The following is a 26398-nucleotide window of genomic DNA, read 5'->3' on the forward strand; positions in this document are numbered from 1 at the left end:
AGCCCTGGTTCTGGGGGGGGGGGGGGAATCACGCATCCCATTCCTGCAGGACTGTATGAGATTTGTGCTGTCACGGGGTGATCTTTCTGGAAAAAAACAAAATTACAGGTAGGAAAAAACCACAGAGGGCCGTGCTTCTAGAGGATCACATCTAAATCAAACCTGACACCCAGGAATCTCTTGCTAATCTCAAATCTACCTAGGGGAGATTTGGGGAAACTGTCTCATTCTTTAACACCTGTGTCAATAAATCCCCCCTTCTTATGCAGCCTAAATCCTCCTCCTCACAGCCTAATAATCACTGTGTAATACCTGGGCTTTACTTAGGGCCTTCTTTTTTAAGTCTTGTCATTAAATCCTTCTAATGTCTCCAAGAGGTGAGGATGAGTAAATATTACTATTTAAACTTAATCATCCCCCGTCTTAATGCCTCTCTCTATAAGAAGAGAATAATGGTAATATTTACTTAGGTTTTTTGTGGTTTTTTTACCCATTTATAGAGAAAAGAATTAAGATAGAGTGGTAAAGTGTGTTTTCCCAAGTTCATGCAGGAGGCAGCCGCAGAAGGCAGGGGTTCAGGAGGGGGATGCCACCTGTGAGTGGCAGGACCAGCCTGCACCTGACTAGCTCTGTTTCCCCAGAAGGTCAGCTGTCACTGGCTCTCTCCATAAAGTGTGTGTCCTCAGGGCTAGCATTGTGGGGCCCTGTGCTGCCCCAGGGGGTGCCCCAACACAGAGAGGCCCCACTGTTGGGCTGTTGCCGTCTGAAATTCTCACTACACATTGAACAAGGGGGGGCCCACGTTTTCATTCTGTACCAGGCTCACAAATGACACAGCCTGCCCTGAGCATGATATGAAATCTCCAAAGATCATGTTAATCAGAGGCTAGTTGGCGGGTGAAGAGCAACTCGCACTGTGTGAGGAATATACCGTTGTGCCCAGGGAGGAAGGCACAGGCCTATGAAAGGCACAGGGTGGAGAGGAATGTGATTATCACTGTCATCTCCGACTACACGAGTTGACTTTAAATGACTCAGATTTAAAAGGACAGGAAGATGCCAGCTGGCAAATGAAGTCTGTCAAAGTCGTGGTGAAAGGGGCTAGAAAGTGTGTGGTTAAATTATACCCATCAGCCCTCATTATTCTCACAGTCCAGGTTTACCAATTCTCCTATAGGATAAAATTTGTGACCCTAAAATCAGTGCCAAGGGCCCTTTGCCAGTTACTCTCAGACCTGAATAGAGCAGCAGGACATGTCGCCCTGCTCCGTGCACCTGCTCCTGGCCCCTGCTCCTGGCCCAGGTTGACAAGGTGCCTCCACCATCTTGTTTCAGCTCTCTTGCTATAAATAAGAGTCTTTTTTGAGATAGTCCTTTTCTATTTTTCATCATACTATTATGTAGCTGGGGGTTTTGTTGGGGCTTTTTCTTGTTAATTTAGCCTCCATTCCCTGTCTGGAGTTCCTGAGCATAAGAAAGCTATGACATGGCTTATGAAGAAGATGTATATGAGAGCAGCTTTGTTCGGGCAGGAGTTGCAGTGCAGTAGGCCAGGAGTTCAGCCTTTGAGTCAGCAGTGCATGTTTAGTGAGGTGTCTTTAAAGAGAGGCAGGCACAGATCATGACCATGTGTTGACTATATGATGAAAATACTCTGAACAGGCATTTGTGAGAATCTAGCCTCAACTCCCTCTGAGTAGTCGTCACTCAGTACTCACTAACTCAGTGTTGGAAGTAACTTTACGGGACATAACTTCAGTGAATATTGAGACTCAACAGTGTCTACACGTAACCTACAGAAGATGTAGGCTCAAAGGGAAAGGATTCCTGAAGGACAACCAAGTGGAACACCCAAGGGAGCCGCTCTATTCAAATGTAGACTCTGGAACCTTTAATCTGGACAATGTCTTCTTGTCTTGCTCAGTGTCCTTGGGGGGAATTTTTAAAAAACATTTCCTAAAGACTAGAAGCATACAGAATAATTGGAATGCTATGACCAGTGACACCCTATTCCTTTAATTCAGAGACCCACCCCCAACATTTTAGTGTTTCTGAAAACAGGAGACATCTTAAACTTGCCTTAAAGGTTTTCAAATAAATAAAACCTGTTCTCTTAAATCTCTTATGAAATCTCCAAGGTGACTTCCAGTCCAGGGGTCAGCAGACTTTCTCTGTAATGGGCCAGATAGTGAATATTTTAGGTTTTCTGGGCCACATGCTTTTTCTTACTGCTACCTGGCTATCCCATTGGAACATAAAAGGAGTAATGTAAATGAAGTGTGGCCAAACTTCAGCATGTCACAGAGTATTGTTCTTTTTTCCCCAAAAACTTTTACAAGTACAAAAATGCAAAAACATTAGGCCAGATTTGGCCTGCCTGGCATAGGTAACCAACCTCTGATTGGTATCACGGAGTCCAGGGAATAAAATAGGCCACCTTGGTCTCAGGGGTTCCTACTTAGGGATGACCCTGGCCCATGGAGCCTGCTCCTTATTGCTTCATGTTCCCTGCTCCTTTTTTTTCAGTATGAAATAAGGATTTGACTACTTAATCCCAGATTTAACCTGATATTAAAATTGTAGCATATAAACATGAGTTGGTTTAGACTTTTAGTTTGTCGGTGTAGTGTACACTTGCAGGAAAGATCTAGGAAATATTGAAAACAAAATTAGGAAAAGTTCATACTTCTATATACAGTAACATGCCAATGCATTTCAAACACAACCCTTTCATTAGGTCTCCTTTGTTCGGCAATGTTCTAATTACCCCTTTATCTTTAAGCTCTACTTTCTTCTTTTCCATTGTGTCATTTTTCTTTGTGTTTCTCACATGTACAATAGACCTTATTCACAAGAAGGTGGAGCCGCGGTCTAGAACGAGGCTTATAAAGCAAGGAAACTTAAACAGGGTGGAAATTAAATAAATTTAAGCACACACACAAAAAAATAGAAGGCAGATGAGCCCATCTTGCTTAGCACAGTGTTCAGACAACATATTTTTGAGGATATGAATGTTCCTCACTGACGAGAGGTCAGTGGTTGCTGTTGTATTTATTACACAAGTGGTGATGAAGAACAAATTAAAACATAACTTAAATAGGCAGGTGCTAATGGATAGGGACCAGGGTGGAGTGTGTGAAATGCCCCTTGGTTTTTCATGAGCCACTGGGCAGCACCCACTTCCTATCCCAGCAGCCAGCTCATTCCTGGGCAGGCACTGGTCTGACCAGACTTCCTGGCCTGTTCCAGCCTGGACCCTGGGTTAGAGGTGCTTGCATCCTGGCCTGGGGCTCTGGCTTTGGCCACCCTCACAAGGGTCCTCTAACCTGGAATGAGTGAATAAAACTCATGTCATCATATGGCTGACCCTGGCCTGTCTGTTGCCACAGGGACAGACTTGAATACAGGCGCCCTCTGTCCACTGTGTGCTGGCCCTGGGCAAAGGAAAGCTCTCTCCAAATACGGAATCAACAAGGAACTCCCTTTCCAGGACAGCTTTGCTGGGAATGAAACATCAGAGCCCCCAGAGTTCTCCCCCCAGGTCCCAGATGCCTCTCATGCCCAGCAGTTGGCACACTGAGCATGCTCACTGACAAACTTTGACCAGGAAATGGCTGTTGGTGCCTTCCAGTCCAAACAAGACTCTCCTAGTCTCAGCCTCTGAGAGGAACCTACCAGGAACCCTCGGCCTAGTGGCACCACGGGGCATGGGTTTCTGGAAGGAAATCCACAAGTAACTGGTGGTATAAAACTTCGTTACAAGTTAATTGAGTGTAGAAACAAATCAAATGCTATAAAGCTGGCAAGGAAGGAGCGTTTGTTGCTATGTCCCATTCTGCTGAGATGTAACTACCAGAGAAGATCAGTGCCACCCGGCCACACACTCACAAGCCTACTGTACCTATGCAGGAGTCTTCCCTGCTCGCCTGCACTGGGAGGAGGCTGGCGTTTTTTTTTTTTGTTTTGTTTTTGTTTTTTTGTAGTTGAACACAATATCTTTATTTATTTATTTTTATGTGGTGCTGAAGATCGAACCTAGCGCCTTACACGTGCTAGGCCAGTGCTCTACCACTGAGCCCCAGCCCCATGCTTTTTTTTTTTTAAAGTAGATTTTTAGTATGGTAGAACACGTATAGCTTGCAATTTACTGTATTAGTTATTTTTAAAATATTTTTTTTTAGTTGTCAGTGTAACTTTATTTTATATACATGTGGTGCTGAGAATCGAACCCAGTGCTTCACATATGCTAGGAAAGCACTGAGCCATGGCCCCAGCCCCATCTTAATCATTTCTAAGTATACAATTCAGTGGCATTACGTACATTCATACTATCGCACAATCATCACACCTACTGATCACTTGGAAAGTCTGTACTCCATAAACTCTCCACTCCCCCTTTACTCTGTCCTGGCAAATGCTCTTCTATTTTCTGTCTTTATTAATTGATTACTGTGCATGTCTCTTAGAAATGGAATCATACAATATTTGTCCTTTTATATCTGACTCATTTCACTTTAGTGTTTTTGAGGCTCATCCATATTGTAAAATGTATCAGATTTCATTTCTTTTTAAGGCTGAATAATATTCCTTTGTTTTTTTTTTTTTCATTCACTTTCAATTGGCATTTGGTTGTTTGCAAGTTTGGGCTAGTATGCTTAACACTGCTGTGGACACAGGCACACAAACATCTGTATGAAATATCTTTTCAAATCTTTCAATTCTTTTGGACATAGACCTGGCAGTAGAATGCTGACTTATATGATAATTCTAATTTTTTGAGACATTCTCACACTGTCTTCCACAGAACTGCATCCAAATTCCCAAAACGCACAGAGGCTCTAGTTTCTCTATATCCCTACAAAAAGTTATTTTCCTTTTTTATTTAATAGTATCCATCCTACCAGGTGCAAAGTGCTAATTGTGCTTTGGGTGATCATTTGCGTTTCTCTAATGCCAAGTGATGTTAAACGTCTTTTCTCTCTGGCCATTTTTATATTTTACTTGGAGAAAGGGCTGTGGAAGTCCTGGGCCCCTTTGTTGTTGTAGTTGCTTTAAAACCTCAAGGGTCCCCCCACCCCCCGTGCTCATTTCAAGCAAAGTTCAGTCTGAAGTAGTGACCATTCTGGAGTCAGCAGGAATGAGGACGCTCTTGAAATCCCCTGGGGCCTAGTTCAGAGAGGTTGTTACCACTGGGCTCCGTCACCACTGAAGCCATTGTGTGACCGAAGAGCAGCACAGGCTCCGTGTGTGGCAGGACGGAGACCCTCCCACAGGGCATTCTGGGAAGCTGTCACTTGTGGTGGGAGCAAGGAGAGAAGAGTGGCTCCTGGCCTGCCACAGGCGACGGCTCAGTGGACAGAGTAAGGGAAAGGCAGGGGGGGCCGGGGCCTGGCTGTGGAGCAGGCCAAGTACCACCGCCCTCCGGTGGCTTTGCTGGACTCCTCTGCACCCTGACAGCTGCGGCCCGTTGACCTGCAAGAGTCGTGCTGGGCCTCCGCTAGACTCCTGGGATCCCAACAGATGTGTTTTGTACCAAACGAGGAGCACAAGGTGTTGATTTCTAACCATGTGGGGCACTTGTTGTTGATTATCATTGGGGTTCTTGCCATCTAGCCTGGTACTTAGGCCAGGCGGGCAGGGGTCAGTACTGAGGCCGCAGACCCGCCAGGCCACTTATTCTGCAATGAAGGCATTTGTGCTGAAGACCAATGGGGTAGAGCTTTTACCTCCTCACTGTGAACCCACCGTCTACCCTTCTTTGTGCCTCTCGTCACACTGAGCAGCCTCGGGGACTCCTAGCCCCTTGGCATGGCGTCCATGCAAAGCTGTCTTAAAACCCAGCATAAACAAGTTCAGGAAATCAGAATCCCAGAGAAAGATGGACAGAGGTTAGCTTCAGGTAGGAGCTTTGCATTATTTGTTCAGTGCCACCCCAAATGAAGATGCTTATTTAAATGACTCAGGTTTTAAGCCAACCGAGGCAGGCCTCTCTAACCCCAGCGACTCAAGAGGCTTAGGCAGGAGGTTTACAAGTTTGAGTCCAGCCTCTAAAATTTACCAAGACCCTCAGCAACTTAGCAAAATCCTATCCCAACATCAAACATATAAACGATGGGATGTAACTCAGTGGTGGAGCAGCTCTTGGTTCTGTCCCCAGTACTTCAAGAAAGAAAAAGAAGAATGTTTTGTTTTGTTTTGTTTTTTGTACATTTGACTAAAACTAGCAACATGCTGCCCTAAAAAAGTACCTGTTAAAATAATTTATTCCCCAGCCCTAGGGCTTTGGAATAAGTCAGAGAAACCCAGGAGCAAGAACTCTGACAACGTGGAATCCATTAGCCCTGGCCAGGCCCGCACAGCAGTGGCTGACCCATGCACCTCTCCTTGTGAAGAACAGAGTAGTGGCCCCCGCCTCCCAGGGGCTTGCAGGCCATGTAAGCAGCTGCCCCATAGATATGAAATACAAAACCATAAGAAAAGTGGACAGCAGGAGGAGGCAGGGTCCCCAGGCTCTGTTGCTAATTGTCAAAGAAACCGGAAAGACAAAAGGTGTCATCTGGGAGTTCCTAGGGGAGGAAGGGCTCTGGGGGAGAAGAAGTGACTAGCAGGAAAGGACCAGCGACAGGAACGGCCCCTGAAGTCACAGCCTGGATGTGATGCTGGGCATCACGTGGGAAACCTGCAGAGGCAGCTATGGCTCCTATCATTTGAAGAGTGATATTAAAAATAATAATGATAATTCCATGCCAAGTGTCCAAGGAACTCACTAGATAATCTGGAGAATGACCACTGACCATCCTGGGTGGTTTACTTGGGTGGGGGGTACCGAGGATTGAACTCAGGGCACTCAACCACTGAGCCACATCCCCAGCCCTATTTTTTGTATTTTATTGAGAGCCGGGGTCTCACTGAGTTACTTAGCGCCTCGCTGTTGCTGAGGCTGGATTTGAACTCACAATCCTCCTGCCTCAGGCTCCTGAGCTGCTGGGATTACAGGTGTGCACCATCATACCTGGCCTGGGTGATTTACTTTTTTTTTTTTTTTATTAACAACACATGACATTACAATGATCTTGGCAATTCATACATTTGAATCAATTGGGGTATAATTTCTCATTTTTCTGATTGTACAGATTGCAGAATCACATTGGTCATAGAGTCACCTATATACATACATCAATCATAATGTCTAATCCATTCTGCTGCCCTTCCTGTCCCCCCTACTCCTCCCCTCCCCTCCCCTCACTTCTCTCTACCCAATATAATGTGCCACACATTTTTCCCCCTCACAACATCATACGTGTATTCTGTATAACAATGAGGGTCTCCTTCCATCTTCCGTGCAATTCCCCTTCTCCCTCCCACCTCTCTTCCCTATTTAGTGGTAATCTTCTTCTCATGCTCTTCTTCCCTATCCCATTTTGAGTCATCCCCCTTATAGCAGAGAAGACATTCGGCATTTGTTTTTTAGGGATTGGCTAACTTCACTTAGGGAAATGGATGGCATTAGAGCAGTCCATTTCCCTGCAAATGAGTGATTTACTTTTAATGGTGCCTTTGTGAGGGTCAGCTTTCCCCAAGCCTGAACTGTCCTGGTGAACTGGACTCAGGTAGTTTCAGCTTCACAGTGGGGAGGGTGGCTGGGGTCCAACGAGACACTGTGCTCCTGTAGTGACAAACCAGCTCCTGGGCTGCCCAGCATCACACCCAGGCTGTGACTTCAGGCTGCCCCATCCCTGCTGACTGTCCTGGGGCAGTAGCCAACCCTGCACCCAGGGGAGAAGGGATGCCTTCTGGTAGGACATGTGCCTTGTGCTGGCCTGCATCCCTGGGTCCCACCCCCAGAGGCTGTGGCAAGGGCACACTGCTGTGTTCCTCAGTGAGTGCATGTGCGCTTGTGCAAGGCCGGCACTCAGGAGTCACCACGCAAACATTTAAGGTGACCACTAGCTACTCTACTGGAACACAGCACAGAGCTTCCGAGCCAGTGTCCACTCTGACTGGTCAGTTGTCTGTGCTGATCCTCTCCTTTGATATGTGATCTCTCATGCCTCGACCCCACCTTCTTGAAGTCTGACCGCTACAGCTCCTCACTTCGTGCATCTGGCTTTTTCCAGTGGGAATGGCAGTCCTGCAGTGCCACCTCACCCTGACCCTCTGCCATGGGCCAGGTATCTGGGTCTTGCCCTTGAGGACCCCTGACCCACTGGCTGTGGCAGGCCAGGGTTGGAGTAGGGCCCCGGGAGGCTCTGGGGCTCCGTGAGCACTTGGTGGCGAACCTGCAGCCTGGACTAGAACGGGCCCTTGGCTTCCATTCCCACAGATAACCTCTGACCCCACCAAGCTCCGTCTTGACTCAGAGGTACGTCCTCCTTGCAGAGGTTTTCATCCTTGACCCAGGGCAGGGTGAGCCAGGCTGCTGGGGTCCACTGAACAACCAGCCTGTGGACACCTGGGCTGCCCCAGCAATTAGGGTTAGCCTGTTCCTGAGCGAGTGGTGGTGACACCACCCACACCCACACTCTATGCTTGCAGAGTCAAATGCTCAGCCCCTGGCTGCCAGGGAGAACCCCCATGCTGGCTCTGAGGCAGGGCCCACATTCCCCAACATGGCCCTGTCATTCTGCAGCTGACCAAGGCATCAACAGAGGCCCTGAGTATCAGCTCATGACTGGGAATGAGCTGCCTCCTGCGTCTGTGGAACAAGGGAGAGGACAGCCAGGGTTAATATGCATGTGAGCGAGCAGTGTCTGGGACACCTGTCCCCAGGCAACCTGTCAGGAAAACAGCCGAGCCCTTACCTCTCCGTGCAGGTCTGTTTTCTCCACGTCTCCAGGTGATGCACAGCACTGAGGACACACTTACGCTGGTGTTACAGGTAGAGACAGGCACCGGAAAGGCTGAGGATCTGTCCCCGTTAGTTCTGCCCCTGCCACATCCTGCCTCCAGTTCAAGAACTGACTTACCCTGTCTCCCATCACATGGTGAATCAGCAATTGCTGTCACCCGTGTGCAAATATGGCCCTGGTCCAGCCAGGCTTCTTGCTTGGATGCCACCGGGTCAGTAGCAGGCCTTCCCACCACTCCTGCACCGAGTGACCTCTCTTCTCGGCACTGGCAACATTTGGCTTTCTGTGTGGATTATTTCCACTCTATAACTAATGAGGTGTCCTGAGACCAGGCCTGTGCTGCACTCCCCAAGGTTCCCCCGCGCCAGGCACAGAGCAGGTCCTCAGTAGTGATGATGGATGAGGAGGAGTTGTGGATTAAGACCTTGGCCCTCCCCAAAGTCCCTATGACCTGAGGACAGGAGGTCTTGATTTATGGATATCAACAAGGCCCAACTTAAGAAATGTGAAAGTCTAGGCCACTAGACAGAGTCATTCTTGTGATGGTTGATGTTCCCTACAATAGTGTTGGAAACTTTGCGTTAAATTTTTAAATAAAATTTTTATTTTTAATAGACACACTGTAATATACATATTTATGGAGCACAGAGTGATGTTTCAGTACATGTATACAGTATGTTAACGATCAGATCAAGGTAACTGGCATATTTATCATCTCAGACATATATCCGAGTTGTGTTGGGAACATTCAAAAGCCTTTCACTAGCTATTTGAAAATATTCAATTAACTGTTCTCCACTGTAGTTATCCTACACTATAGAACATTAGCACAACTTCACTCCTGTACCCATGAACTGTCCTCTATCTATCAATCCCTCCATTCCATATCTTCCGCAGACTCTGGTACCCACTATTCTATTCTCTACTTCTTTGAGATCAAATTTTTAGCCTCCGCATGTAAGTGGTAAATGCAATATTTGTCTGTGCCTGACTTATTTCACCTGTCTTCTAGTTCCATCCATATTGCTGCAAATGACAGAAATTCATTCTTTTAATGGCTGGATAATATTTCATTGTGGATATGTACATCATTTTCCTTATCCATTCATCTGTGAGTGGACACCTAGGTTGATTCCACATCTTGGCTATTGTGAAGAGTGCTGCAATAAATGTGAGAGTATAGATGTCTCTGACTTTCTCATTTCCAACCATTTGGATACATTCCTAGTGGTGGGATAGAAGGATCATAAGGCAAATCTATTTCTAGTTTTGAGGCCCCTGCATTCTGTTTTCCAGCATGTCTATAGTAATTCACATTCCCAGCAACAATGTATGAGTTCCCTTTTCTCCACATCCTTGTTAGCATTATGTTTTTTGGGTTTTTCTTTTTGCGGGGAGGGGTGGTGGTTTATAATAGCCATTCTAACTGATGTAAGATGGCTTTTTCTGTAGTTTTTATTTGTATTTCCCTGGTCGCTAATGACTGAGCATTTTTTCATATATTTTTTGGCCATTTTCATTTTTCCTTTTCAGTAATATCTATTCAGATCATTTGCCCATTTTTAAACAAGACTACTTGTTTTTCTGTGGTTACATTTTTAAAAAATTCCTTATGTATTCTAGCTATTAACCCCCAAGTGAATAGTTGGAAAAATATTTTTTTTTTTTTTACCATTCGGTAGTTTGTCTCTTCACTCTATTGATTTTCTCGGCTGAGCACAAAGCGGCTTCTTGTTTCCTGTGCTCTTGGCAGTCCTATCCAGAAAATCATTGCCTCGTCCCATGTTGTGAAGTGCCTCTGTATTCTTCTAGTATATTAGGAGTTTTAGGTCTTATATTCATGACCCATTGACTTGTACAGGGTGAGAGGGGACAAGTTTCAGTCTTCTACATGTAGATAGTTTTCCCAGGACTGTGCATTGAAGAGTCTGTCCTTTCTCTAAAGTGTATTTTTGATGCCTTTGTTGATTAGTTATATGTGGGATTCATTTCTGGGATCTCTGTGCATCTGTTTTCATGCCTATAGCATGGTGCTTGGGGTTCTATCACTCTTGAGTATATCTTGAAATCAGATTATCATGAGGCCTCCAGCTCAGTTCTCTTTTAAGCAAAGAGTGCCTTGGCCATTTGGACTATTTTGTGCTTATATGAATTTCAAGATTTTTTTTTTCTAGTTTAGTTCAGAATGCCATGGTGATTTAATGGGGTTGGCATTGAATCTGGAGATTGCTTTGGGTAATATGAGCCTTTTAACAATAATTTGTCCAACCCATGAACATGATTGGTTATTCCATTTTTGTATATGTCTTCTTCAGATTCTTTCCTCAATGTTTTGTAATTTTCATTACAGAGCTCTTCCACTTCTTTGGTTAACTGTATCCCTAGGTGTTTTTTTGTTTTGTAACTACCATGAATGGGAATGTTTTCATAACTTCTTAGCAAAATTGTTGTTGGTGTATAGAAAAGCTACCCATTTTTGTATGTTGATTTTGTATCCTATTTATCGGTTCCAATAGTCTTTGGTAGGGTTTTAGGATTTTCTATATAAGGAACCACACCATCTGCAAGCAGTGACAATTTGACTTCCTCTTTCCCTCTACACTATAATGAGTGGTAAGATTGGACATGCTTTTCTTATCCCTGATCTTAGAGGAAATTCTGCCAGCCTTTCCCCATTCAGTATGTTGTTGGCTGTGGGTTTGTCACATAGTCTTTATTGTGTTGAGGTACCTAGATTGCTGGAGGGTTTTTATCATGAAGCAGTGCTAAATTTTATCAAATGCATTTTCTGCATCTGTTGAGATCATATTCTACTGATAAGATGTGTTATATTTGTTGATTTCCATATGTTGAACCATCCTTGCATTCCTGGGATGAAACCACATAGATTGTGGTGAATGATCTTTCTCGTGTGCTGTTCAATTTGATTTGCTAGTATTGGGTTGAGAAGTTTTGCATCTGTGCTCATCAGGGTTTGGGTGTACAATTTTGTTTGTATCCTTGTCTAGTTTTGGTATTGGGGTACTGCTCACCTCAGAGAATGAGTTTGCAAGTTTCAATTTTATGGGATAGGTTGAGAATAACTGGCATTTGTTCTTTAAAAGTTTGGTCAAATTCAGCAGTGAAGCCGTCTTGTACTACTAATTCAGTCTCCTTACTTGACCTTGTTCTATTTTTATGTCTTCATGGTTCAATTTTGATAAGTCATATTTGTCTAGAAGTCAATTCATTTTTTCTAGGTTTTCCAATTTGTTAGTCTACAGTTTTTCCATAATAAAAAATATGTGATTTCAATTTTTTCAAATTTGTTAAGACTAGTTTTGAGGACTACTCTCTGGTGCATTCTACAGAAAATTCCATGCACTGATGAAAAGAATATGATTCTGTAGCTAACAGGATTTTCTGTAAATATTTATTTAAATTCATTTAATCTACAATATAGTGTAACTCTGATTCTGTTGGTTTTTGTTGGGGGGGGATCGGTATGATAAGAATGCCATGCTGAAATCTCCCACTAATACTATACTGGGGTCTACTAATGTTTATAAAATTGTATGCTCAGACATTAGGCACATTTGGACAATGCACATATTTGTTTGATGGTATCCCAGGAGTCTTGAATATTTTTTCCCTGAATGGGATATTTCAAAAGACCTGCCTTCAAGTTCAGATATTCTTCCTTTTCACATAGTCTGTTGTTGACACTTTCAACTGTGTTTTTTATTTCACAAGATTTCGATTGATTCCTTTATTTTTGTTGTTTGCTCTGTTTTCTTTTTAATTATACATGACAGTAGCACACATGGAGGGTATCTTATTCTAAATTAGGATCCCAGTCTTGTAGTTGTACATGACGTGGAGATTCACTGTGGCATGTTTATATATGTACATATTGGAGTGAATCTGATTTAACTTTCCTATCCCCTCCCTGCCCTTTAATCCCCTTTGTCTAATCCACAGAACTTCTGCTCTTCCCCCCTCCCGCCTTGGTGTGTGTTAGCATCTGCATATCAGAGAACATTTCACCTTTGGTTTTGGGGGATTGACTTGTTTCACTTGATAGTCTCCAGATCCATCCATTTACTGGCAGATGTCACTATTTTGTATGGCTGAGAATAGTTCATTGTGTATATACCACGTTATCTTTATCTATTCATCTGTTGAAGGGCACCTAAGTTGGTTCCATAGTTTTAGCTATTATGAATTGAGCTGCTATAAACATTGATGTGGCTGCATCTCTGTAGTATGCTGATTTTAAGCCCTTCTGGTATAGACGGAGTAGTGGAATAACTGGGTTAAATGGTGGTTCCACTCCAAGTTTTCTGAGGAATCTCCATACTGCTTTCCATTAAGGTTGTACCAATTTGCAGTCCCACCAGCAATATCTGAGTGTACTTTTCCCCACATCCTCAGTTAACATTGTTACTTGTATTCTTGTTGCCATTGTGACTGAAGTGAGATGAAATCTCAGTGTAATTTTAATTTGCATTTCTCTAATTGCTAGAAATGTTGAACATTTCTGTGAAGTGTTTGGTCAGTTCCTTTGCCCATTTATTGGTTGGGGTTGTGTGTGTGATTTTTGAGTTCTTTATATATCCTGGAGATGAAAGCTCTAGATGAGGTGTAGGTGGCAAAGATTTTTTTTTTTCCCATTCTTTAGGGAATTTTTTCCCTAAAGAATTGTTTCTTTGCTGTGTTTAGTTTGATACCATCCTAGTTTTGGGGGTGGAGGGGTACCAGGATTTTGTTCAGGAGCACTTGACCACTGAGCCACATCCCTGTTTTGTATTTTATTTAGAGACAGGGTCTCACTGAGTTGCTTAGCACCTCAGAATTGCTGAGGCTGGCTTTGAACCAGCGATCTTCCTGCCTCAGCCTCCTGAGCTACTGGGATTACAGGCATGCGCCACTGATCCCAGCTATCATCCCATTTGTTCTCGATTTTTCTTCTTGGGCTTTAGGAGTCTTATTGAGGAAGTCGGTTCCTAAGCCAACATGATGGCGTATTGGGCCTACATCTTCTTCTAGTACGTGCAGGGCTCTTGTGTAACGCCTAGGTCTTTGATCACTTCATGTTGTTCTGTGCAGGGTGAGAGAAAGGTGTTCAGTTTCATTCTGCTACATATGATTTTCCAGTTTTCCCAGCACCATTTTTTGAAGAGACTATCTTTTCTCCAATGTGTGCTTCTGGCACCTTTGTCAAGTATGAGAGAACTGTATTTGTCTCTGTGTCTTCTGTTTTGATGCTAATTATCATGCTCTTTTTGTTACTGTGGCTCCATAGTAAAATTGAAGGCCTGGTATTGTGATGCCTCCTGCCCCACTTAGTATTTGCATTGGCTCTTCTGGGCCTCTTATTTTTCCAAATAAATTTCATGATTGCTTTTTCTATTTCTATGATGAATGTCATTTAAATTTTAATAGGAATTGAATTAAATCTATGTGTGCTTTTGGCAGTATGGCCATTTTGACTATATTAATTCTGCCTATCCCAAGAACACGGGATATCTTTCCATATTCTAAGGTCTTTTTGAATTTCTTTTTTTAGTGTTCTATAGTTTTCATTGTAGAGATCTTTCACCTCTTTTGTTAGACTGATTCCCCAGTATTATTTTTTTGAGGCAATTATGAATGGGATAGTTATTCCTAATTTCTCTTATAGCTGATTCATCATTGGGGTATAGGAACACAATTGATTTATGGGTATTAATTGTACATCTGCTACTTTGCTGAATTTGAGTTGTAGAAGTTTTCTGGTATTTTCTTTTTTGGGGGGGGGTCTTCTAAATATAGAATCATGTCATCAGCAAATAGGGGTAGTTTGAGTTCTTCTTTTCCTGTTTGTTTCCTTTAATTTCTTTCGTCTGATTGCTCTGGCTAGAGTTTCAAGGACTATTTTGAATAAATAGTCAAAGAGGGCATCCCCGGTTTGTTTTACATGATGTTGGCCTTAGGTTTGACACATGCAGCTTTTACAATATTGAGGTATATTCCTACTATCCCTGGTTTTTCCAGTGTTTTGAACATGAATGGATATTGTGTTTGGTTCCTTTTCAATATCTTTACTGAATTTCTTATTCATATCCTGCTATGCTGCTAATTTATCTTGGATTTCACTGAGCTTTTTAAAAATCACTCTTTTAAATCCATTGTCAGGTATTTCATCTGTAGTTAGGGGTGTTATGTTCTTTTGAAAGTGTCATTACTCCTTTTTTTCCCCTTCATATTTCTTGTGTTGTTTGCACATCCAGCAGACTAGATAGCTCTGTCACTTTGGCATCCTCCTGAAACCATGTCCTTGGGTGTCAGCTTGTTGTGGAATGTTGGCTTTGATTCCTGCTGTGCACCATAATGTAGTCACTCGGATTTTTTGGTTGTAATTAATGATACAGTACATTCCTGGCACCTTTGGATACCCACTGTCTCTGGGGGTGACACAACAGTGGGGACACTAGCACTTCAAGCAGGTGTGGTATAGTCAGCAGTGGGTGTCAGGTGCTATGTGGCTACCTGTACAATAGCAGTGATGGGGGTCTCCTCAGGTGGCCCCAGCTATGTGCAGGGTCCTGGAGACTTGTCTTCACCAGTCAGGGGAGAGGCCCAGGGAGCAGCAGTGGCGGGAATCCACAGGACACTGTTTCACTCTCACCCAGACCTGACAGCAGTGTGTAGTAACACACGGCCTCTGTGACGGCGCCCAGCCAGGACGCCACAACCTCTCCCCCTCTGACATTTTTGGCGGTAGAGCTTCCCCTGGAGCAGAACCTTGGCCGGGCAAAGTCATCCTCTTCCCAGCTGTGGAAGGGCAGGGTGATAGCTAGAGGTGAGGAATAGCTCCAGGGCACCCCAGTTCTCCCTTGTCAGCAGGGCAACAGCAGGAACCCTGGGGTGACTCCCTGCTCGGTCAGTAACCGGCGCCTGGGCACAGTGGGAAGGACAGCAGGACCCACAGGAGCACCCACCTTTACTGGGCCAGGCGTCCAGTCTTCTGGTTCTTGAGGGCAGCAGCCTCTGTGTCACAACACTGCACCCTGCAGTGCAGGGCACCTGGCAGGCTGGGGTCACAGTCATGCTGCGGGGCCAGGTTCTCAAAGCAGCGCCTTCTGAGCCAGCGCAGTGGAAGGTCTGTGGGGCTCTCTCACCCCAGACCAGTCCAAATTCATATGATGGCTGCGAGATGCTTTCCCAAACCAGGGTTACAATGCTGATTTCTGGCTACTTGTCTTGCTTTGTTGTGGTGGCTCACATACCAGCCAACTTGCCAATGGGGGGAAAAACATCCTTTACAGCCATGGAGGGACTCTGTGAATTTGATCCTGGATTCTGCGGCTGACTGAGGGGGTATCACACCCCATAGCAGGATATCTGACAGTGGAGGCGCCATACCCAGGGAAGTTTAGCTTCGGTAGCCACTGGCCTTCCACATACAAAACATAAGAAACACTTCCCCATCCAAGTCCTGGGAAGACAACCCAGAGCAGGTTTTGCAAACTGTGTCCCAGAGAAATGTCATTTGATGGTTAAGGGTGGAGCGGTTTTGTTCCAGCAGTACACTTCTTAGCAGCTTGACTAAGTGTTTCCATTTAGTTCCATGCTGGGGGAGGTTCAGAGCCATTCAGTCCTCTGAACAACTCTGAGGCTTAGGTACTGTCAGTATCCCCACCTTACAGACAAGGAAACTGAGGCATGAATGTAGTGTGTCCAGAGGACAGTGGCTGTGCTGTTTCTGAGCCAGCATTCGATGGGGGCAAGACACTTACTGAATCTAAGGGAAACCAGTTTGCAGGAAGAACACAGCCACAAACAGATGGACCTTTTTTTTTTCTGGATGAGATTTTTTTTTGACTTGTATTTAAGGTCTTTACTGTCTTATTCAACCCTGGTAGTTAAAAGTTGAGGAGAAATACAGATGCAGCTTCACCAGAATCACTGCTTCAAGACTGGAGTCATTTTATGACAGGCGATGTTAATGTCATCTGCTGTGATACAGCAGGAAAGGACCAAAAGCCCTTTGTCTCACAATGGTGCATGTTAGCTTCCCATTACTGTGACAAATACATGAAGATAACTGTAAAGAAAAAGGGTTGTTTTGGAGGTTTCAGTCCATGATCAATCAGCTGGTCCCTGGGCTTTAGGGCTGTGGTGAGGCAGCACATCATGGTAGGGGTGCTAGGGATAGGATGGGTCTGGTCCCACTTTCTCCTTCAAAAGCAGACCCCCAACTATTTCCCAATAGCACCACCATGGGGGGAGCAAGCCTTAACACAAGAGCCTCTGGGGGTTCACTAATCTTTTCTAGGGTTTTGAACTTACAGACTTGGGAGTGGCTCGGGTCCAGGGAAGGTTAAACCAGTTCTTGAATCACAGCGGAGAAAATGAGGTGGAGGGACAGGCCCCAATGGGATGCTTTCAACCTCTGGAAATCAGACTGAACCTACAGAGTGGCTAAGGAGCCTCAGCCCTGCCCTGAAGCTGGGGGAAGTACTGGCTTCTCCGTGGGACACCACCCCAATGAAGCATTGTCCTGCTTCTCACCCTCTTGCCATTTATGGGCCCTAAGCATCCAGAGACTCAGAAATGAGGCTCTGCTGAGAGCTGTTCAGTGACCCAGGCACTCCTGCCTCTGATAGTCAATGCACCACCATCACATACCTCGTCTGAGCTCACTCCACACGACAGGCACATTACGCCACAGCTGACAGGAGCACCCCGATCACACGACTTGGCTGAGCTGTGGCCCGGTTTCCCAGCTGGCTGCTCTCTGTTCCCAGGGCGGTCACCCACGGGAGGTCCAGGGGAGGCGGGATGAGGCACTCTCACGCTCCTTGTCTGTTGCAGCTGGTGAGCGATCTGCTGGAATTTTGCTTCTATACCTTCCGCGAGTCCCAGGCCTTGAAAGTGGAGTTCCCCGCCATGCTGGTGGAGATCATCAGCGACCAGCTGCCAAAGGTGGAGTCTGGCAACGCCAAGGCCCTTTACTTTCACAGGAAGTGACGGAGACGTCTTACCAGAAGAACTTTGCCTTAAGTTTCCCCGTGTTATTCCATACCCGCGAAGGACCCACGAGATCATATTTTTAACATGTGATGGTTGATTCACTCGTTCGGCAGTTTCTCAAGCTTAAACTCATGTCCAGGGGTTGGAGCCGGGAAAGCCGTTGGACCTGGGTTTGGCCAGACCTGAGCAGGCTAAGGATTCTTCCCTCTCCGCTCCCCGATGCTTAGAAACACGTTCCTGTTCCTCTGGATGAAAAGCCATATCTAGTCAATAACTCTGATTTTGATATTTTAACAGATGGAAGTTTTAACTATGCCATGTAGTTTCTGGTATCGTTCGCTTGTTTTAAAAGGGTTCAAGGACTAACGAACTTTTTAAAGCTTACCCTTGGTTTGCACATAAAACGTATAGTCAATATGGGGCATTAATATTCTTTTTGTTATTTAAAAAAAACACACAAAAAGAAAAAACATATACAGATTCCTGTTGTGTAATAACAAAACACATGGCGTGGAACAGGCCTGCTCTGGGCGCGTTCTTCTCCATCACCGGATACACACTCTTAGCGTCCATTTATTATTTAATTAGGATGGATAAGATGTTAAAACAAATGCCTTGGTTTCGATTTCTAGTATCTATTGTGTTGGCTTTACAGATAATTTTTTGCAGTCTTTTGCTGTGCTGTACATTACTGTATGTATAAATTGTGAAGGACCTGAAAATAAGGTGTAAGGAACTTTTGTAAATGAGACACATAGAAAAACAAAACAAAAAAAAACTTTAATGGTGAATAGGATGAATGGGAAAGTATTTTTGAAAGAATTCTATTTTGCTGGAGACTATTTAAGTACTATCTTTGTCTAAACAAGGTAAAAATTTTTTTTTGTAAAGTGAAATGTTATGCATGCATAATGAACCGTTTACAGTGTATTTAAGAAAGGGAAAGCTGTGCCTTTTTAGCTTCATATCTAATTTACCATTTTACAGTCTCTGTTGTAAATAACCTCACTTAAACCTCTTGGGTTGTCTCTAAGCCTTTCTACTTTTTCTGTACTTTTTGTTCTGTTCTTGGTCTCCCGCTTGTGGTGTTGGAGAGACTTGAGCACGTTTTTCCGGTTTCTGCTTCATCCTCCTTCCATCGGGGGACAACACACTGCGGTGTCTGCAGCTCCTTGCAGGTGTCATTTGACAGCACCCATGGGACAGAAGGTCCTGGGAGTGCTTTAGCTTTGCAAAAGCTGCCTCTTTCCCCCTTTTCCACAAGCAGCAGAATCAGCTCTCGGAGGGGGAGACTGGAAACTTGGCTCAGAGAGCACAATCCTCCCATTTCAGAAAATCCAATTTTTCTCCTTTAGGGAGAAAAAAAAGTCCATGCACTCTACGTCTGTCAAAGATCAGATAGTCACCTCTGATCCTGGAAAGGGTTCTGCACTCCTGCAACTGGTCATGGGAACACATAGATCATGGCAGGATGTACTGGGATGAGCTGTCTTGGCAAGGGTCATTTCAGAATGGCGTGGAGACCGGGAGATCATTAGAGGGTTTTTAGATTTTTTTTTTAAAGGTAGGTTTTAAAAATAAATTTTATACATAAGCAAACAGTTTTGGAGAAAAACACTACAGATCATATAAGCAAGACAGTGGCACTAAAATTTTTAATTCATTAATCTGTTTGGCACTGATGCAATTTATGGCTTTTCTCTTGCCCCAGATCGCAAACGTAGATCTTTGGGGAAATGATATGATTGCACTAAATACTTTGAATAGAGGCCAAATTAATCTTTTAAAAGTGGTGATGATCATCATCAGGTACTCAGTGAAATCATTATTTTCCAAAACCTAAAAGCTGTAGCTCAAGTCCAAGGCCAGGAAAAGGCAGCGTCGGATCAACACTTCTCCAGGGTTCACCATGCAGGCAACATTACCTTGTGTCTTTCCAAAGACACCTGCCTTATGCAAGGGGAAACCTGTGAAAGCTGCACTCAGAGGGAGGAGTTTTTCTTACATAATTTGCAATTTCAAGAATTTAATTTATAGGCAGATCCTTAAATAAAGCCAACTTACATGCACAGCAATATGAAAGCCACACTCTGAAGGTGATAAATACACAGCATGCAGACTGGGCAATCCGGGAAAAGAAATGGCTTACAAAAGCAGCTTCAAGTTCAGACTTCAGGAATTTGAGCTTAATCAGGTTTGAAGACGGTCTGCATCAGCTTTTTGTATTAACAAAGTTACTGGCTCTTTGTGTGTCTCCGGGTAACTTTGCTTGATGAAACAGCAAAGCCATATTCTAAATTCACTGTTGAATGCCTGTCCCAGTCCAAATTGTCTGTCTGCTCTTATTTTTGTACCATATTGCTCTTAAAAATCTTGGTTTGGTACAGTTCATAATTCACCAAAACTTCTTCATATAATTATAAAAAAACACTAAATTAGTTTAAAATGAAGCAATTTATATCTTTATGCAAAAACATATGTCTGTCTTTGCAAAGGACTGTAAGCAGATTACAATAAATCCTTTACTTTAATCACCTGTTGTTTTGGAAACAGTTCATTTGAATGTCTGGAGATACACCTGGACGCCGGGCCTTTCCAGATCTTCATTAGATGCACTTCCACCTAGAGCCGAGATGGAATAACAGGGGTTTTGTCCGACATTAGAAAGAGCCCTATGTTGGCCCATACGTTAATTCTCTTCTGAGATTGGATATCTTCTTACTGCCAATATGTGGTTCAGCTAAAATACCCTGTAACTGTTTAATATCTGCTACCTTGGAGCTGTGCAAACACTATATATTGCATTATCTCATTTATCTTCACCACCACCAGAAAAACCTGTTCAAGATGCAGATTATGAGACTCACGTGAGTGGATGCCCCGTCTGTGTTGGAGTGGTCTCATCCTTACCCGGTACCCTGGGCTGAAAAGAGGTCTGCTCCCCCCAGCCACCATACTGCCAGCACTCCTTATGGGCTCCTCAACCTTGGTTCCACTCCTTAAAAAAGATCACCAAAAGAGCAGTACTAATCACCAGCTCATTTAAAATGGAAAAGGCTATTTACCACAAGGTAAACTCAAGTACGTTTTTAATGTGTCCATTCACTGGAGATTGTTGAAATAACTTGCTTTCAGAGAGCGAACACCACTCGGTAAACAAATTCAACTCTGCTTTAATGCAGTGGACATCATTCTGGCACATACAGTACAGCCACTGACCACAGCATAGGAAAAGAGGCACAGAAACATTGTTTATAAAACATCTATAAGTGAAGGCAATTTTATATTTGAAATCTTAAGAAATTGGGTCTACTCAGAGCAGTGCCTCTCCCAAGGCCACGTTGGCTGTGAGCCTGTTGAGTGACCCCAGCCATGTACAACCCTGGTTAGGGCGGATGGGCTATCTGAATTACCTTGCTTTACTCTTGGATCAAGGGTGCCTTTACTTCATACTAGGCATTTCTAAAAGCATTCTCAGGCCCAAAGAATTTAGCTCCGCATTTAGGAATCATTAGCTAAAAACTGCCTCTGCCCCAGAGGCAGCCAACTACTCTACGTCAGAGCAGAAAAACCACAGGTATTCATACATGAGGGGTTTGCTTCTGTATGTTGAATGCCCCCCCAAATAGAAAACATTGTCCCTTTGTATAAAAGTCTGTGCTGACATACTTTTTGATAAACTGTACATATGCATACATATTGAAATGACTTGTAAAAGTCTCTCTGGCACTTTAATCTTAAGCCATTCAATTGGGAGTGCAGCACTTCTCTTGGAAATAAAACTGGCTTCTCAAACAGTGTTGGGTGAGAGAAGATGAAGAGCTGAACTCAACATTCAGCACGGGGCATTCACCACCATGAAGCAAAGAAGTTCGGGGCAGAGCAGCAGGCAGTTAGCTACTGCTGCTTAACAAACCACTCCACTAGATAGTTGCCTAAATCACCCACCACTCATTTCTCTCGAGTCTCTGAGTCCGCCTGGGGGAGGGAGGGGCGGGTTTTCAGATCTCTGCCGGGCTCGGCTGTGTTGGGCTTGTCCATAGATTTATGGTCAACCTGCTGCTGTCTGGCCTCTGATGGTTTTGCTCCGTGTAGCCTCTCATCCTCCGGCAGGGTTCTAAGACAGACGGTGGCTTTTTGAAGATTCTGACTGCATCAACTTTACTCTGGATCCTCTGGTCAAAAGAGCTAGTTACAAGGTAAAGCCCATAGTCAGCAATGGAGAGCCCTAGGATTCAGGGAGGGATAAAGATGGGGATGGTTAAACCAACCTACCACTAGCAGTCACTCAGCTATTTTTGGCGGGACATGTGTTGCTAAGACTGGTTTCCAAGTGTCCCCTGGTTTAGATCTGGAGATCTTCCGTGCCCCAGGCCAGCCTGACCCAGCTGGGTCAGGTCATGCTCCTCTCATTCCACTGCTGCCAACTCTCACAAAAGAAATCCAGGTACCCACACAAGGCACCACGCTGTCTAGACGCATCCCGTGCGTATTCACTGCCCCGAGCTCAAAGCTCAGGTCTCGTTTTGAGGAATCATCAAATAATCAGGGGGAACTTCTAACAGAAAGCTTTCCCCAACATGCTCCTCTAACCAGGAGACTGAGATACTTTTAACCAGACATGAAAGCATTGGGAGAATGTGCTGGCTGCCCAAATGGGGTAGCAATAAATTATCGCCCAGGCCAGTGGAGGAGAAAGTGATGACATCTGACAAGACATCTGCAGGGCAAGGAGCAGGAAAGCTGAGGACACTCTCCTGGAATAACGTCTTCAGAGAGGGGAGAGAGAAGGAAGCTGGGTAACTAAAGACGACTTGAGATACCAGTGAAACCATCTGGTCAAAGAAGGAATAGCCAGACTGGCTTTGAGAGACTTGGAAAAAAAAGATGAGGAAATGCCCAATGCTGAAATGAATGGGGAAAAGGACAAGCCCAAGATTATAGACGGAGTACCCTTAGGAAGGAGAGAGAATGTGGGGCAAAGAACAAGAGTCATTGGAGAAGCAACACTAAAAGGAAGCAGAGGTAGCTGTGTTAACTCTCCATTGCTATGACAAAATACCTGAGACATCAACAGTTGAAGACGAAAAGGTTGTTTTGGCTCATGGTTTCAGTCCACAGTCAGTTGGCCCCATTGCAAGGCAGAACATCATGGCAGGAACATGTTGGAGCAAAACTGCTCACCTCACAGTGGCCAAGAAACAGACATGCAAAATTGGCCAGGATCCCAATAACCTAACCTCCTTTCATTAGGCTCTACCTCTTGAACATTCCACTACCAAATACCAGTAGCATGTCAGACTGGGACCCAGCCTTTAGCCTATGGGCCTTTAGGAAACATCCCAGGTCCATACTATAGCAGTGGCTAAGGTATGAGAAAGGAACACAGACTAACCCACCACCACAGGGCCCTTCCGGCCCCACCTCTGCCATCCCTCCTGCCAGGCACTCTTCAAGTACAACATGTTCTCTAATTGTCACAGCACCCCAAGACACTGGTTGGCCATCTCCATTTCACAGAAGGAAACAGGCATAAAGAGGCTGAGTAGCTTGGCCAAGGCCACCAGGTACACAAGAGTGGAAGCAGGATGTCAGAGTAGACCGTTTTAACTCAAGTCGTATACCTGTACCCCTGTGTTAGCTTCCTGGGGCTGTTGGCCCAAAGTGCTACAAACTGGGGCTTAAGCTACAGAAATGCACCTTTTCTCAGCTCTGGAGGCCAGAGTCTTGAGATTAAGGTGTCAGCAAGGTTGCTTCCTTCCGAGTCTCTAAAGAAAGGAACTGTTCCAGTTCTCCTCTGACACAGAGATGGCCATCTGTTCTCTTTCTTCACCTTATCTTTCTTCTATGTCTGTCTGTCCTAGTGTCCAAATTTCTCCTTGTTATAAAAATGCCAGTCATCCCAGTTTCAGGCCCAACCCTGCTGTGCTGTTTCACTGCTTACCTCTGGATGTCCTATTTCCAAACGAAGCCACATTCAAATGTCGGGGGGCTAGGGCTTCAACATGTGAACAGGGTGGGCGCACTGCATAATGGTCATTGTCCTCTACTGTCCCAAGACACTATGGTGCAGCAGGATGGGCATTTAATTAGCTGACTGACCCCAAGCAAGCACTTCACTCCATTTTCTCATCTATAAAAAGGGTGACCTTCTGGCTCTCAGTCACTGTAAGGAGAGAAGGAGTGAGAATCCATGACTGCAAGACTGCCCCCCGCCCCATGGCCATGGCCATCCCTACTGACTCTGAAAACTCTGCTGCTGCTACAAAGGAACAAAGGGGGCTGCAGCTCCCACGGGCTCTTGGACTGTTTTCACCTGGCACCCCCTTCACGTGCAGGGACCCCAGGAAGGCCCTCTGGGTGGTATCAGCAGTGGCAGGCCCTGCAGCCCCCTGCAAACAGGAAACAAAATCCGAGTGCTTACTTTTGCCCAAACCACCCTCTTGCCCCTCTGCACACAGGCTGGCCCAAGCAGTGACAACTGGTGCTGCTGGAGCTGAGGGCAAAGGACCCAGGGCCAGAGCCCTGAGCAGGGTGGGGCTCTCACAACAGGCGGGGGCCCCCCTCCTGCAGAGGTTCAGGGAATCAGCCACACCCATCTAGCAAAACACACTCCGCTCCTCTTCTGGAGAAATGAGGGTGATCCACCAGTGTCAGTAAGCACCCCGGTCCCTTACTAAGTATATTTTGGGTCATGCCCAGGGGAAAGCTCTCTGCCCAGTGGCCTTGGCAAGCGCGGCCACACTGGGCTCATGGGTCACATTCTCACAGGGAAATACCCTTGGTTCCTCTCTGGCACTACCTTGTTCTCCTCAGTCAGCACAGGACAGGTCTGCAGCTCTTAGGGCTGTGGGGACCTTTACAGCCACACTGCCCTGAAGTCCTGTCACACTGGCATCCTGTGCAACAGAGGATCCTCACAAAAGGATGCAAGTCACAGACATACAGTCATGAAAAGGGGACCAGAGGTCCCCCTCAGCCAAGCTCCTACTACATACTGGACACACTACTTCTGTTTGGCATTTCACCTCCAAACTTTTGATTTTTTTATGTCTTTTTAAGACATAAGAAAATCATCAGGATGAGTTTTTTTTTTTTGGTTTTTTGGTTCAAGGTCACAGGAAGACCAAATTCAGTGGTAGTTGGTGGCTTCCTTACTCAGTGGTGGTAAAGTACTTCAGCAGTGTACCCGGCTGTGAACAATGGAAATCTTTCCAGAACAAGCAAATAAATCAACTCCACTGCAGCACCATGTGCATCCCCCAAGGGCTGCACTGACCAGGGATGATGCCAGGAGTCCCTCCCAGAGCTGAGCTCACTGCACCTGCCTGCAGGTGTGCCCCTCCTACAGCGGCTCTGGCAAAGCAGTACACACTAGGAACCTCCTCATGGGAGTCTAGTTTCCCTTCTATACCCCTAAGCCACAGCAGGGGCAGGAAATGGCAGCCCTAAAGTTCTCCACCTCACCTCCAGGCACAGCTGGCCCAGGCACAGGCCTCAGGGCGGCTGCTGGAGGAAGGTTCTGGGGTCCTCAGCAGTCTCAGTACTTTCCAGAAGGCCTGTGATTTTGTATTTTAAATTCCAGCGCACTGAAATTGTCCTTTTACTTACAACATAGGTGCTTTTCAACAAGCACATTTTGCCCCATGTACATATGATTTCTATGTTAGTTGACTTGCTGTTACTGTAACAAAATACCTGAGATAATCAATTATAAGAAGAAAGGACTTAGTTAGACTCACAGTTTTAGAGGTTTCAATCCATGACCAACTGACCCTGTTGCTTTGGGTGTGTAGTAAGGCAGCACAGATGGCAGGGATGTGGGGCAGAGCAAGCGCTTCACCTCATGGCCAGGACACAAAATAGAAGAGACTGGGGTCCCAGAATCCCCCTCAAGGGCACTCCGTCAATGACCTAAAACCTCCCCCTAGCCACCCACCACAGGTTCTACCATGTTCCAATAGAACCCACAGGCTGGGAACCAAACCTCTGACACAGGCCTTTGAAGAACATTCCAGGTCCAATCTACAGCAACTCCAAACTCGATGCCCTTACATGGTCCAAGTGAGGCGACTTTGAAGCTGTTAACCAGGGAAACAGCAAGCTCTTGAGTCACTTTATCTGAGGAAGAGGCAACAGATACATCCTTCTTTTGATAAATTCTCCAGAAATCTTAACAGGCCCAGAATCTCCCATGAGGAAGAGACAAGTCGCCCCTACCCCCACCCCCCAACCACCAGCAGCCTCTGGCCCAGGACTGGCTTCAGAATCCTGAGACCATGAAAACTGAGCTCCATCCTCCCCGAGAGACTGAGGCTGAGCCTGTGCCCAGAACTGGAAGCTGAGGGGAATGAGGCAGCATTGCAAGGTCAGGGCCAAGGCTACTCGGGAAATGGTCTGGTCTTCCTTGAAGCCCAGCTTAATCCTGATGGAGAGAACAATGCTGAGGCCCGGAGGACGGGGAGCAGGTCGGGTGGCGTGGGAGAGACTTACCCAGCACGGTTGCAGCTGATGGGCCAACTTCCCCTCCTCCTGCCAGCCTCTGGGGAAAA

The 26398-nt window shown here is 45.3% G+C and overlaps 1 protein-coding gene and 1 long non-coding RNA gene across 12 annotated transcripts in view; one reads left to right on the forward strand and one right to left on the reverse strand.

Moving 5' to 3' along the window:
* Nr3c2 (nuclear receptor subfamily 3 group C member 2) overlaps positions 1-26398 on the forward strand; it is a 335377-nt gene that overhangs the window by 308254 nt on the left and 725 nt on the right. For 10 of the 11 annotated variants that reach the window (XM_078022048.1, XM_078022053.1, XM_078022050.1 and 7 more), the window contains one exon: positions 17688-20380. The exons of the other annotated variant lie outside the window; for it this stretch is intronic. In XM_078022048.1, the coding sequence (XP_077878174.1) occupies positions 17688-17843 (156 nt within the window). In that variant the 3' untranslated portion in view covers positions 17844-20380. Of the gene's footprint in view, positions 1-17687; positions 20381-26398 lie in introns of those variants that run through there. 11 annotated transcript variants of the gene reach the window in all.
* On the reverse strand, positions 20919-26066 carry LOC144366929 (uncharacterized). Its single transcript, XR_013426137.1, has 2 exons — positions 22909-26066; positions 20919-22034 (listed from the first exon to the last, which is right to left on the reverse strand). It is a non-coding gene; the product is annotated as an uncharacterized LOC144366929 (long non-coding RNA).

Source organism: Ictidomys tridecemlineatus, chromosome 9 (genome assembly GCF_052094955.1).
Source record: "Ictidomys tridecemlineatus isolate mIctTri1 chromosome 9, mIctTri1.hap1, whole genome shotgun sequence".
Classification (NCBI taxonomy): domain Eukaryota; kingdom Metazoa; phylum Chordata; class Mammalia; order Rodentia; family Sciuridae; genus Ictidomys; species Ictidomys tridecemlineatus.